Genomic DNA, 15,239 nt, shown 5'->3' with positions numbered 1-15,239 from the left:
GCGTCCAAGTACTACTAAACCGCCGCACAGCTGTCAAGTTCCGCAGAATCACCGGAAAACCTCCAGGTCTCTGCTTACCAAAATAAAATAAAGCCATGTGTTTGCAAACCGCATTCAGCATGAAATCTCACTGTCGTGTTTTTAAACATTTAATGAACGCGAAATTAATATAATATCATTCAACTTGATCGCGTTAGCAGAACCTTATGTAACTTTAACAACGGAACAATCACTGTTGAATATTTTCATCTTTTATTTTGAAAAGTATGTTGACGTTCGCTCTCTTGCTTGACGGGACTCTGTGCTCCGACTGTCCCGTTTCCGACTCACGGGTGTTTCAAAGGGCATTTCCTACTTTGATTGAGCTGTTTTTCAACCAATAGGAGAGCGGAGATTGAGCTGTTTCAGTTCCGGTTGACCAATCACAGAGCAGCGGGGGCGTGTTCTTGTCGCAACAAAGGACGTAGGACGACCTATTTTTTGACAGATTGAACCTGCTGCAGTGAAAACTCTACTTTTGCTTTTTATTTCCTAGAGACGTCACTGAATGTGTCCTTCTCATCACGATGTGACTAAAGACGTGTTTACAAACGCCTTAATAACTAAAATAAAAGTCTAAAACATTTGGAATACTTGACTGAATGATGCTGTAAAGCAGCTTTAGGACACAGAAAACCTGCTGCACCACATCTGTATGGTGTTGATGTGGTTTGTGGAACGCCTGTCAAACAGATGCAGCAGCGGTGACTCAGTGACAGGAAACTGTGGTGGTGGTGAGCAGCTTCCTGTGTGACCAGCTGCTCCACCAGCACTTGTCACAATGATGCTGTTGTATCTGTCAGAGAGCTCACCTTTACCTGACCTATCCTCTGTGGTATGAACATCTGTGAAACACTGAATCTCCTGTCCTGTGTTTTTGGTGTCTGTGAACTCTCTCTCACACACACAGCTGTTTTCTTCCCTCCCTCACAGACATGACATCATTTCTTCTGCAGGGGTCGGAAACTCGATCACATCAGCAAAATGTGGAATAGACTGATCTGGGACCTCTGATGCACGAATAACCTGCTGTTGGAATGCAACAATGATAGTGATTACTGGATGCAGGGGTGACTCAGATTATTCCAAGGGCCCAGATAGCATTATTATGATTATAAATTAATTAAATTAGACCATTTGTAATTGCATAGATGTAAACTGAAGGTATTATTTATCGGTGGTTCGAGCATGTCCAGTCGCCTACAGGCCAACTACTGATGAAAATAAGGTATTATTTGTTTCTAATAAAGTGTGGTGGTCTACTGCTGTAGCCCTTAAGGTCTAAGGTGGTTATTTGAGTTAACCCTTAGTGCTCACATGGCACAAACGCACCCTTGGTAAATTGCACTGGGAATAATACACAACATCCTGTGTGTGTTTATAGGTCACATCTTCAGACTTTACAAAATGTGTAAATTATAAATAACCTTTATGTCGCATATTTCAAATACAAAAAAAAGGAGTGGCGATGATTGCCCCAAAATATACTTTTTTTTCTTCTATTTTTGCTAATAAAAACGAGCCAAGCGAACTCTGAATTATTTCCAAATTTCACAAATTAAATCCAATTTTTTTTTTACAAATTTTGAGTACTTTTTGCTCAGGTGTGTTTATATAGTTGGTGTAAATGAAAAAAAAATCATAATTGCTTATAGGTTATGCTGGGGGACAAAAAAAGGATATAAGACACTCTATATTGCACATTCTTATAGCCTATGTATATACATTTTAAAATAGTAATGGGGAAAAAGCAGCTTGTGTTCTAAGAGTTAATGTTGCGTTTCTATCATTTTAAACCAGTCTAGTCATTCCTCCTCCTCCTTCTTCTTTTTTTTTGTCTATTTTTGGAGCATTCTCTGTAAATCCCACAGATGCTTGTGTGTGTGTGAAAACTCCACTAAACCAGCCTCATCTGGCACCAACAACCTTAAATCAACACTTAAATTTCCCCACATTCTAATGCTTGGTTTGAAGCGTGCCTGCCTAACACTTAATATACTGATAATATATTTACCTCAACAAGCAGCTGTACCTAATAAAACGATCGGTGAATGTATGCAGTTCAGTTTCAGCATCTTTAAATTAGAGAGTAAGTGTAAGTGCCCCTGTCTGACGACAGTAATTACAGTCATTTGAGCATAAAACTATAGCAGATATATATACATGTGTGGTGCAAAGGGAAGCTTTCTGGTTGGGTGGGCCTGAGTGCATCAGAATAAGGAAGTCACATATTCTCGAAATGCTGACGACAGACGTGAAGTGTTAAGTTGATGCTCTGAGAGATATTTACAGCCAAGCTGTCTGCAGCAGCAGACAGCCGCACAGTATCTTGCTCGAAAACACCTTTGCAGATGGATCTGGATCCGCATTCATGTCTGTTTTGTTGTAAGTGAAATTATCTGTCCTTATCTGTGCTGTCGCTGATTCCGAGCCAGGTTACAGATCTTTACTTTACTGTCATGTAAACTGCCTTTAAATTCTCAAATATCTGCTCAATGCAGTTTTTTTTGTTGTGTGCTTGTATGAAGTAGTTCTAACTGCACTCCACCACCAAGAACCAGCCTCGGACAAGTCGGGAGAAGTTATTTTTGAAAACTGTTCGTCGATTAAATTTATCTAACAAGGTCATGTGGAAAAACAGCTGGACGAGAAGCCAGACTGGGCTTTTTTTCACCTGCTCCCAGTCACTGTTATAGTTAACAAAAACTAAAATTGAAAAATAAACTGAAATAAAAATAAAAAATAGAGTTAAAAACACCCCAATAACTGACTGAAAATGAATTGTGTGCTTATTAAACAAAGTAAAACTCTGAAAAATTGTAACAAATGTGCTTAGTTTTTGTCTTTGTAAATTTATTTCATACATAATCCTTTTGGGTTCATATGAAGTGTTTTTATTTTATATAATATAAGGAGTAATATAGGGGTGCACCCTTAGTAGGGTGGTTAAAATGGCATCTTTTGTTGTGTTTTTATGACACAACACTTATTGTGACCTTGCAAACCCGCTCTAAAAACGAATTATAACTAACTAATTTTAACAAAATAAGAACTAAAACTAATGACAAATACAAATGTATGATAACCTTGAACCATTCCAAGACAAACAAACTTCTGCTAACCTTTCTCTGTCTGTCATATCTCCAGTCTCATGTGAGAACGGCACCAGCTGACAGCACACCATCACCTCCATCACCTTAAGCAACACTGTGGTTTGGACACGTGACCTCCTCCTCCCACTCTGAGACATAAAAGACAGATTTTTGCCTCAGATTTTTTTTACTTACTGGTCATGATGAAGGTGTTGCTCGCATTTGCCGCGTTGTTGGTGGTTGCTCTGTGCAAGGAGACGTTTGAGGGGTAAGTGGGGCCACACCGGCCTCCCTCTGCTGCTACTACCTTTATTTTATATAGTGGTTTTTCACCTTATTCCAGCCTGTTGGGCAGTATATTTATATTAAATACACTCTTAGAAATAATGGTTCCAAAAGGGTTCTTCTACAAGGGCTGAGGTTGGAACCTGGAACCATTTGCTTTTGAAAAACCCTTTCCCAAAGAAAGGGTTTTTCAAGGGTTCTTGGTGGAATCCTCCAAAAGGGTTCCAGGTTGAACCTTCATAAAAAGTGTTCTCCTATGAGGACAAGCCGAAGAACCTTATATGCTTCTACTTAGCACTTTTATTTTTTAGAGTGTAGAAATATGTGCATCGATTTAGACAAGTTGCCTGTAAAATTCAGCCTAACACAACTGGTATATTTGAACACATGTGGTTCAAACAATGTCTGGATGCTTATGTAAGGAATATGTTTTTTAACATTCATTTCCTTTAAATTGGACAGTCTAAACAATGCTTTATCCCTTACCTTAACCATAACCAGTCAATGCCTATAACCCTAATCTTAATTTAAGTGTATTCAAGTTAAATTTTTTTTATCACAAAATGTAATTTATTTGAACATCATTAATCTGGATATGAAATTTTCTTTGCACTGACTTGTGTGAAAAAGTCCTTTAGTACGTATCTGTCCCTTGTGTTGCCACATGGGGGCACTAAAGTGTCACGGTATTTAGTTCAGCCAGTTTAATAGTCAATCATCAACAACACAAACATGTTGTTTTTCTCTGTTGTTTGTCTGCCACTCCTGCAAAAGCAGAACCAGTCAGTCTTAAGAAATCTCACCTGTGTGTGTGTGTGTGTGTGTGTGTGTGTGTGTGTGTGTGTGTGTGTGTGTGTGTGTGTGTGTGTGTGTGTGTGTGTGTGTGTGTGTGTGTGTGTGTGTGTGTGTGTGTGTGTGTGTGTGTGTGTGTGTGTGTCAACTTCCCTCTCGGCCATGGGTAAAAAGTTGTAAAACACTGTGGTTCTCTCTTTTTCTTGCAGGCACCAGGTGTTCCGCATCGTCCCCAAAGATGACGTCCAACTGTCTCTTCTCAGATACCTGGAGGATATGCTTGAGTTCCAGGTCCATTTATCGTCCACTATTAACTTTTTTGTGAATTATGTTTATTTTTAGACGTAATTTGATGTATTTCTACAGTGTTTATTAGGATATATTACATAATAATACATGTATGCATACAAATACAAATCATGAATATAAGACAAATCAAGTCGTTTTGTTTCCACAGCTGGACTTCTGGAAGGACGTGACTGCAGTGGGCACTCCTGTGGACATCAGAGTTCCCCTCGAGAGTCTGGAGTCCTTCAAGAGCCACCTGGAGACCCAGGACATGGATTACTCCATCATGATTGAAGACCTGCAGGTATGAGGCTCCTGTCCTCTGAGATCGGCCCAAAGTCGAGCACGACTTGACTGTCTTTATCAAAGTAATGAATGATGTGGCCGGTGTGCAGGCGGTGCTGGATGTGGAGCAGGAGGAGATGGACTCTGCTGCTCGTTTCGCTCAGCCCAGGAGCACGGACAGCTTCGACTACTCCAACTATCACACCATCGGAGAGGTCAGTGTGTAAGAACTAGTGACATCTAATGGTGAGATGTGGATCTGCAGTGGCCTACTTCTTCATTGGTTTATGAGGACGGAGACGCTGTAGTTTTTTGCACCTTGTCCTTTATGAGTCTGTAGAAATGGAGACTGCTGAAAAACTATACCCTCACTTAAAGTATATAAATAAATATGCATGTACAAGGCTTAATCTAAGGCCATAAAACCTATATGCAATCTTCTTAGGCTGAAAAGTCTGCTGCCAACTAGTGGCTTAAACACTACCCAAAAACACTGTTAGAAAACCATTGCTGAGAATACTTCAATATCAGTGCAGTATCACGCCATGAAATATCATATTATTTTAGTGTATTGGTATTTTATTACATCCTAAGTAGTAAGTTCATAGGATGTCATCCACACTGGACCTTTAATTTATTTAAAAACATATTTACTTTTGTCTCTGGTTTAAGATCTACAGTTTCCAGGACATGCTGGTGGCCGAGAATCCCAACCTGGTCAGCAAGGTGGTGATTGGCCAGAGCTACCAGGGTCGTCCCCTGAATGTGCTCAAGGTGAGTCAACTTACGACTTAAAAATTATGTTTCTTCCTCATAAAGGGGAAAAAAATTACAATAGATGATAATCAAATTTGTCTGTAGTTCAGCACTGGTGGCAGCAACCGTCGCGCCATCTGGATCGACACTGGAATCCACTCCAGAGAGTGGGTCACTCAGGCCAGTGGAACCTGGTTCGCCAAGAAGGTGCTTTTGAAAAACACCATCGTACCACACGTTCTCTTCCGTCTGTCTCTGCTGTCTCTTCAGACCACACGAACGTCTCATTCGCGTACGTCTCTGTCATCAGATCGTGACCGATTACGGACGCGACGCCGCTCTCACTGCCATCCTTGACAACATGGACATCTACCTGGAGATTGTGACCAACCCTGATGGCTTTTCCTACAGCCACACCAATGTATGTTCCTCATGTCACCTTTATATTTATTTATTCCTTCAAAAGAATTTGAAAATCAATGAATCTGTGTCTCTGTAGAACCGAATGTGGCGTAAGACCAGGAAGCCCAACCGTGGCTCCAGCTGTGTCGGCGTCGATCCTAACAGGAACTGGGATGCTGGTTTTGGAGGTAACTGTCAAATGTCAATGTCAGTTTACAAAGCTCTCATTTGCACAATACTCAAATTCTACATCAACCTGAAGCCTTGAGATTGAGGCGACTTGGCCAATGTCCTCACGATTATGCAAACATACCAAAGGAAGCTCTTTAGGAAAGTAAAACACAAAACAGATTGCATACTTGTTTGGGTGCTTGAGTCACACTGTGGTCAGAACAGAAACTTCTCCTGCATCACTTGTTGCATTACATGTTAATTTCCACGTGCAGGACCTGGTGCCAGCAGCAGCCCCTGCTCTGAGACCTACCGTGGACCCTCCGCTCACTCCGAGTCTGAGGTCAAGTCCATTGTGGACTTTGTGAAGAGTCACGGGAACATCAAGTCCTTCATCTCCATCCATGCCTACTCCCAGATGCTCATGTATCCTTATGGCTACACCAGGACTCCAGTCAGAGACCAGGCTGAGCTGGTAAAAAAAAAAATCTACTTCTAAATCTCAGTTTTATTTTTTCAATGGTATGAGAAATGATATGACATCATGCTAATCTCTTCCCTGACAGCACGCTGTGGCTAAGAAGGCCGTCACCAATCTGGCTTCTCTGTACGGCACCCGGTACAAATATGGCAGCATCATCAACGTCATCTGTAAGTCTCAACAACACAGTGTTTTATATGTATAGTTGACTACATTTGTGTATTATAAGGAGGTGTGTTTGTGTGTATACTCTGGCATAAGCAGTAGTTCCCATGGAGTCCAAAACCTGGTCCAAATAAGACATAACCTCACTTCTGAGGAACTGGTTAAGTTTAAGTTGAAGCACTTGCCAAAAATGAGATTAAAAGTTGTCACTTTTAAAAGTCTGACTAGGACTAGAACACTGTATTTAAATTGTACTATCATTATTTAGATAGTATTAGGTAGGACTGAAGGATTTAGGTTGGAAAATTAAGGAATATAAACAATTCTTACAGCATCTATGAGCACAAACGGCCAACTTCCTGTTGGGTGAAGTTTGTGTCCGTAGACCACTTTCTGTTTTGCGGCGAATGGTCGAAATTTGCCAAAATGCCGATGGTTGCCAAGGCCACGCCCTTTTGAATCCGCAAAACCTTTCAACAAATATTCTCCTTTGCCGAGTCTAGAACAAATTGGCACGTACTTTATGTTGGTACGCTCATTTACGTAGGGTGCAAATTGTGCGCCAAAATTCGAAATGGCCGACTTCCTGTCGAGTTGAGGCTTGAGTCGACCTTTCTGTTCGTCTTATTTTCCTTTAGGCCTCCCAAAAGCAAAGGATCTCCATTATGTTTGTGTTTTATATCAAGATTTCAATATCTGTTTTGAACCACAGACCAAGCCAGCGGTGGCACCATTGACTGGACCTACAACCAGGGCATCAAGTACTCCTACACCTTTGAGCTGAGAGACACCGGTCGCTACGGATTTGTCCTGCCAGCGAGTCAGATCATCCCCACCGCCAGGGAGACTTGGCTGGCTCTGATGACCCTCATGGATCACACCTACAAGAACCCCTACTAAAAAGTACAAAGTGTGTAAGAGTGTGTAAGAATCCCCCCCTCGGAGAGTCGTCCTTCAAGGCCGATGGCGACCAACGCCGTGACTCTTTAGATACGATGAAATCCATAAGCAGAAATATGAATGAAGACATCAGGAAAAGTGTCGTATTTATGATTTCAGGATATTAAACTTGTTGTACACACACATTTGTCTTGTGTACCAAACTCTGTCTACATCACTTCATAAACATAAGGCATAACATATGCAACATTCCAGCTTGATAAAGTATCAGGAAACAAATATTACTTCTAAAATACATACTGTAAAAGAGAATATTGATGTCTAGAGGGGTCACACAATCTCTATTTCTTGGTAGCCAGTCTGCCTGGTTCTCAAACTGTGGTATGTGTACCACCAGTGGTACATGAGCTTCCCCTGGTGGTACTTGGAGGTAAAATCCGAAATACTGTTTCTACTACTGTATATACCAAAGTACGTGACAGGAATTTTGATCAGAGACCATATAAAATGAAAAACATTTATAAATGAATTAGCTGATAATAATAATTTTAATGCTGGGAACGTTAACGGCATTTCCATGCCGGCATTTCCATGACGACTGACCGGAAAAAGACGTTGACGTTTACGTGACTCCCGATTGTTAAAATGAGTCTCTAAAGTAACGATAAACTTTAAAAACAGAGGCACAGGTACACTGGTTATTTGTAGACTGTAGGCGTGCTAACGGCGCTAAAGGAGCTAACGCAGCTAACGGCGCTAACTGGTAAACAGTGCCTGGACACCTTATCTGTTGCTCCATCTTAATCTAATTTCACTGCACCAGTGTGTGAGCCACTTAACAAACATATTGTGTAATAAAATCCATTAATGTTTAAGTCAGCAACATTTTAGTAACAGTTCTGCTTCTTAATTTTGCTGTAACGCGGCCTTTTCTATGTGCAAACTGAAGTTTGTAAACTGCTCACTCTCTCAAACCAGAATCCACAGAGAAAATCAGTGTCGTTGTTTTTTTTAGCTCAAGTTCACAAGTCCTATTTGAAGGCGCCATAAGTTCCAGGACTTGTCCTGTATGGGATTTACCACGTGTTAATTGCGTTTCTCTTGAACGCGGCGAGAGACGAGCCACATGGTGATGCTCAGGGAGTAGTTCAAAGTAGTTTAGCTCAAGGCTGAATTTTTTTATTCTGCTTCCAAAGAAAGATCTTTGTCTGTTTCACAGACTCTCTCAGTGCCGTTATCAAGGTGCTATTCATTTTAATATTCATTAATTCACAACTACTTTACAACAAACAATCATACACTCCATTCACACACACACATTAATTTACTAACAAGACCACGTGTCCAGCTGATTAGAGCTAAGGCTGATGATGACAACATCAAGTAATCACAATAATGCTTGTAGTCCATTTTGTTTTGTCAGTGAGTTCCATTACTGTTAGGTACAGTGTGTTTAAAGTTCATTATGTTGATGTGTGTGTCACTGTGTGGCAGAGGGTGAGTGGGGTGGATGTTATTTCCAGTGCCTACTGCTCTGAACTCTCCCAGCTGTAGAGGAACTCAGTCGACTTCCAGCGCTGGACGCTCTGGACTGGGAGCTGAGGGTCGACATGCGGCTGGACAAGCGACCTGCAGTGGACACACACGGACAATCATGAGACATATGTAAATAGACATTGTGCAAATTTCTATTCTAACAGCTTCTAACAGTACTTTAACATAACATAACATACATCCTCAGACATCCAAATAACAACCGCAATGAATTATGGGCCGACATTACATTTTTATTTTAATAGCATTAATTGTGAGTACCACCTCGCACACCATGGAGAGTGTGAAGCTGCTGGAGGCGAAAAAAAAAATGAAAAAACATTTAAAAAGTGGAAAAAAAATGGGGGATAATGGAAAAAAAGTAAGAACGAGCTACTTAACTGGAACTCCTGCGAAGTGCAAATGCTGTTGTTAACATTTTGTGAAGTAGATATTGTGTAACAGTGTTAATGTAGACTTAAATCTGTTGATATTTGCACATTAAAACAACTTTTAACTTAATAATTAACTATTATACCTCCCAATCACAATCACAATATTGTTTGAGATGTTAATAACTAACTGGTTTTCTCTATGAACTTTGGTCGTAAATAGTTGGCGACACAAACTTGAGTTTCCTGACACACTGTGTTCTTGAAGTTATCATAGACTTAAGTCACTCCTCAGATACTCACTCGGGATGAGCATCTCCTCCAGCTCCTCCTGGATCTTGGACAGCTCGTCTGACGTGAACCTCCACCTCTTCTCTGCTGCTTGTATCTGCTGCTGAGGCACGGAGCTCTTCCTCACCCTGGAGGACGTGGGCGAGGCCAGGCACGAGGACGGGACGGAGCCTGTTGTCATTCCTTCTGGAAATTTCTTATAGAGTACCTTGAGACCTGGGAGAAGAGAGAAGAAAATGTGTTTTCCTTCCTGTTTTTTCTCCATCATTTCAGAGATGTTGGTTGTACTGTGATAAATCCTTCATCTGGATCAGGGTTTGTATAGTTGTACAGTTGTATAGTTACCTCCAGACAATATGAAGAGATTTTCAAATCCTCGTTGACACATGCTGGTGGCTGCCTGGCTGGCTATTCTCTCATCATCGTCGTACAAAATGACGATCCTCCCTGCTGCATTTCTCTAAATAGAGGGTTAAGTTAAGGTCAACTCGACTGTATTTTTTCAATGATTGTGTGTGTGTGTGTGTACATGCAAAAAAAATAAAAGACAATAACTGAAGAAACGTTTTGTGTCGTCTGTACTGAAGGATACATATTCCCGCACTTCTTTGGTGTACGAGTCCATCGTTCGAGACAGCATGGTGACGGGGAAACTGTGTGCTGTGAGAATTAAAAAAGAAAAAGGTCGGTGACATTTGGATTTATTCTCATTTATAAGTGTTCCTGACACTGAGGTCACAGTGACCTTAAACAAACTCAAGTTCGTTCTCATGTCTTTGTTGACTTTTGTGCCAAATGTGAGAAAGATTTCTCTGAGGGAAACGCAGCGCCTGCATCTATAGTAGAGCTGCAACTAACAATTTTTTTAATTTCATCAATTTCATTTGTCGTTTGGTCAATAAAATGCTGAAAAACGTCGATCAGTGTTTGTCAAACCTGGAAATGACGATGTTCTTGAATGTCTCGTTTTGTCCACAAACCAAAATGATTCAGTTTTTAATGATTTCTTTGTTTATGTGGAGCAAAGAAACAAAGAAAATATTCACATTTAAATAGCTGAAACAATCGATGAATCATTATCAAAATAGTTGACGATTAAATTTAGTAATCAATTAAGAATCTATTCATCGATAACTCTAATCTGTAGTACATCTGTCACTGGTGAAGAGAGAAACACAAGGACTTCATTTTTCTTGCCGCCTACCGCTGATGATGTGACAGCGGTCGTAGTGGTCGCGGTCCCGAACGTCCAGCAGCAGGTAGGGACAGTCGGGGTACGGCCCGTCAGCCTGCGTGGGCGCGTCAGGCAGCTTCGGCTCAGAGATCTTCTCCTCTCGGCTCAGCTCTCCCACACCGCTGATAACACTGAGGGATTCAAGTTTCATAAATGTCTAATTTTTCTTTGTTTCTGAAAAAGAATACACAAATCTTGCAACTGATTCTTTTTTTTTTTTTTTTTAAATAAATAACCAAATTCTTGCAACATTGAAAACTCTTTAACACCCAGAGGAGACTGAAGCACAGCCTCTACATCTGTTGTCGCATGTGACCGTGAGCGATGATTCAGTTTGGGTTTCGTAAAAAAGCGGGGAGCCAAACGACACTGCACAGGCACAGCGCTCTCATCTTCACCCCCCCCCCCCCCAGTGTGTCCCCCACACCTTTCTCTCTCTCCATCTGCCCTCACTCACATGCTCTACCATTACAGCAGATTGTGTTACACCCCCCTGTGGTTGCTGATCAAGCTGGAGGAGGAGGAGGGGGGCGGATTAAAGGGAGGGATTCAGATTCCCCAATCTGCTGTCAGACACAGGAGAGAGGGTGAATTTATGGAACAGGTAACATGTCTCGAGGGACAGCTAAATCTGTTGGGTGCAGCCACAGATAAAGTGGGTATAGGATTACGAGTGTTCTTGTGATTAGGGGAGGGCACCAGACTGCATAAACGGTAGACACTTAAAGGCAGATGAGGCTTGAGGCTTAGTGAAAACATGGCTGTCAGTGGGGGCACAAGGGAAAAACTGATTTTAGCCACTAGACAAAAGGGCCGATCCAATAAAACCTACACCTCCTTCAGCCTTCAGAGTATGTTTACCACTTTATTTTGCTGTTTCTGAATGGAAACTGAAGCCTCCTCGTCTCAGGCCATGTAGTTTCATGGACGGTTTAAGCAAAGAGTAAAGTCGAATGTAGGGTTTTCAGAGTATAAAAAACAGCACAGTACCTGAGCAGCGTTGACCTGGCAGTGTGGCACATGTCCCTGGCGTCTTCCGCATACGAGCGATCGGACTGACAAGCCGAGTCTGCGTCAGACGCCACCGACAGACAGTCTGCAAATCAAGTCAGAAATCAGCTGATTGTCCCCAACCATTGATGTCACTTACAGAATAAGTACAAGTCGTTTAATTGAACTAAATGAGATTGAAGGCATTGAAGAGTGTTTTTATTTCTGATTTCAGCCACTTAACATAAAATCTACACCTGTTTAAATCTATAATATCTTAAGAATATGTTTGCTGCTTTTAGACAGTCCTGGTTCATGACTTTGCCTCTTCACCCGTGACAGATGTGGATAGAGACACACTGCGTTTCCCTCAGGGGAATCCGCTCCAAGTTGGCACAAAACTCAACAACAAAGAGAACAAAGGATGAATTGCTTCTGCCTGAATTTTGGCATTTATTCAAGGTCCCTGTGACCGTAGTGGCTTTGCAAATATAAAGTCTTGACAACACTTTGAGAATAAATCTAAAAAGTTTGTCACAAATGTCACTGGCGGAACAAAAGTCACCTTACACTTCAACAATGGCTTTATCCGACTATTTAACGTCGATATTGCACTTAATCTGGTGTAGACTTTATTTTTCATGCAGTCCTTGCTTGCAGCTACGTTTTCAAAGAGCTGCTTCTCAGCACAGTGAGCTGTAAGTCTGTCTCAGTACATCATACAGTACAATCACACTGAACAACGCCTTCAAGCGAAGGACGGACTCGCGTTACCTTCAGGCCTGTGTGAGTCGATGTCATCCTCAATTTCATTCAGCTCGGACACAGAAGCCACCTGGAGTATCTGGTGAGGAAAAGAAGACAAAATAAGTTTATCAGAGAAAGAAAAACTGCTATAGGTGCAAAGAGAGGATTAACTCAGGAGTGTATACATAAATAAAAACAGTGTTTGTTAAAGCTGACTCACTGTGCAGAACTATTCACACATGTAGTCTATTAATTATTAAACACAGCAAACTGATCAGGGTTTCACTCCACATTCTTCGGGGGCCATTTGTGACAAACATGCAACATCAGACGAGAGCTACATTCTCAAGCAGAGGTTTTTAAATGTTTCTTCACCAAGGACGACCGAAAAGATCCATTTGTTGCACTCTGAAGCCTTTTATAATTGTGATTATTATGGAGGATGAATGTGGAAACTTGTCATGGACTCTCGGCAGCACAATATGTTACTGTATTGAGAGGAAAAACAATGACGCTTACCATTTGTGCAAATGTTGACACGCCTAACCGCTTGAATATCTCATCTTTACGATAGTTGTAATCTGAGGAAAAAGAAAAAAAAATTCCAACAACGGTTATAGGATGAAGTCTGGAATGAGTCTAAGAATCTAAATTAACTGTGTCATTACAACACCTTACTGGTTAATATCAGAATACCGTTGTCTACATAAACTTAGTGAGAAAATCAAAGGGCAAGTCAACACCAGATGACTATTTATCTAAAGGGATAATTCTGTTTCTGCATGGTCAGTGTGCTGAGAAATTGTTTTTTTTGGGTCCCCAAATGGATTATATATTGATTGATATAACATCACAATATGTTGGGAGACAGATCTGTTGACTGGTAGTATAATATAACCACTTGTGGCTCCTCTTCAGTCAAGATACTCACTTCTTCGAATGTCATCCAAATAGTTTGTAAGGCTGCATCCTGTCAAATGACACACAACAACACAATAAGCACACACAAATTAAAGTTGCATTTATAGCTCATCATTGTCATTTATTTGCCAGAACAGATTACATTACGATATGTGGGAGAGTCACTGAGATGTTACTTGTTCGAAAAGGTTTGTAACTGTTTGCAAAATGAATAAAAAACACAATTTGAAAAGGCCTCTGAAAGATTACATGAATGAAAAATAGCAGTAGTAGTAGAAACACAATAATGACTTCTAAGTGTAGTGCATGCAATCTGTAAGTAAACAGTACCTGTGTCTAACTTGGTCTTCACATGCTGATACTTGGGGTTTTTTGGTATCCTTTTTTCCATGTACTAGAAAGAAAAGAACAATGTGGATTTAAGTTATTTGTATAAACATACAACAATAGTTTGCTCATTAAAGTTGCTAGAAATACAAATAACAAAGTAAAGCACAGATATGTGAGTGTTGTACTTCAGTACAGTAACAAAGTATGTGTACTGCATTACATCACAACACTGGGCAGGAACAATAAGTGAGTAATATCAACTTTCTAAAGATTTTTGTAACAGCTAATGTCATCATTGGATAAGTGATCTACACATTTCCCATAGATACAGTATGTTTGATAATCTGGGTGTTTATTTACCCCCAACAATGTCTCACAAATCTTGACCCATGTCCTGAGAGTGACTGAAAAAGTGCAGTATGAAACTAGCCTGTGTTTAGGAAAACATGAGACTGATTTTTTGCCAATACATTTTGTTTTGAATATGAAATTAATAGTGTTATCTCTTCTGTTTGCCAGCGACGGCTACACACTGTTCTTACATGCATATATATGTATAAGTATGCGTTCGAAAGCTGCCGTCACTTATGAATCACATGGCGGAATGATTAAATCGATTTAAATACAGCTGTTCTTTACCTTTACATTGCCTATTCCCCGGTTGAACGACATTCTTTCCAACAGAATACACATACATGCCAATGAGGAAGACCAAACAGACACAACTCAACAAGCTCTCCGCTGATTAGTCAGTGCACTTCATTGGACCAATCAGAGACGCTGATACTGCAGCAGCAGTTGCATACGGCGATGTTCCGAGCTAGTTGCTAGGTAGCGGAGGAAGCGCTGACTTTCACGTCATGCTGCATTCATGGTCAGACAAAAAAAAAAGAAATATGGTAATACAGATTGCGGATCTTTTTGTTTGCATTTTATCCCATCAGTTTTATGATGTTGTTAAGTTTCCTTGAGCGTCTCAATGTATCACATTAGAAGGCCACACGACACACCAGCCATATATACATTTTATATTTTTATTTATAAACCTTTCGAGTTTCGACTTTCAGAGTTTATTATTTTTATCCTAGCGATTATTTAATCTACCACTTCAGTGAATGCAGCAGCAACAGTCTCATCACAAGTAA

The 15,239-nt window shown here is 40.6% G+C and overlaps 2 protein-coding genes across 2 annotated transcripts; one reads left to right on the top strand and one right to left on the bottom strand.

The window, feature by feature from the left end:
• Positions 1 to 3,334: 3,334 nt before the first annotated feature.
• cpa5 (carboxypeptidase A5) lies at positions 3,335 to 7,656 on the top strand (the record flags this gene model as incomplete). Its single annotated transcript, XM_083893616.1, has 11 exons — positions 3,335 to 3,399; positions 4,418 to 4,499; positions 4,666 to 4,800; positions 4,892 to 5,004; positions 5,462 to 5,555; positions 5,643 to 5,744; positions 5,848 to 5,958; positions 6,037 to 6,127; positions 6,386 to 6,585; positions 6,677 to 6,761; positions 7,469 to 7,656. The coding sequence occupies 11 exons, from the start codon at positions 3,335 to 3,337 to the stop codon at positions 7,654 to 7,656; spliced, it is 1,266 nt and encodes a 421-aa protein (XP_083749742.1).
• A 1,487-nt stretch (positions 7,657 to 9,143) lies between these two features.
• cep41 (centrosomal protein 41) lies at positions 9,144 to 14,766 on the bottom strand (the record flags this gene model as incomplete). Its single annotated transcript, XM_083893610.1, has 11 exons — positions 9,144 to 9,285; positions 9,885 to 10,088; positions 10,218 to 10,332; positions 10,465 to 10,532; positions 11,077 to 11,237; positions 12,097 to 12,202; positions 12,871 to 12,940; positions 13,363 to 13,424; positions 13,775 to 13,813; positions 14,095 to 14,158; positions 14,734 to 14,766. The coding sequence occupies 11 exons, from the start codon at positions 14,764 to 14,766 to the stop codon at positions 9,170 to 9,172; spliced, it is 1,038 nt and encodes a 345-aa protein (XP_083749736.1). The 3' UTR covers positions 9,144 to 9,169.
• Between the last annotated feature and the right edge of the window lie 473 nt (positions 14,767 to 15,239).

The sequence above is a fragment of the Microchirus variegatus genome (genome assembly GCF_963457635.1).
Source record: "Microchirus variegatus genome assembly, chromosome: 8".
NCBI classification, from domain to species: Eukaryota; Metazoa; Chordata; class Actinopteri; order Pleuronectiformes; family Soleidae; genus Microchirus; species Microchirus variegatus.
The sequence above is the reverse complement of the archived record's forward strand: the minus strand, read 5'-3'. Positions and strand labels throughout refer to the sequence as shown.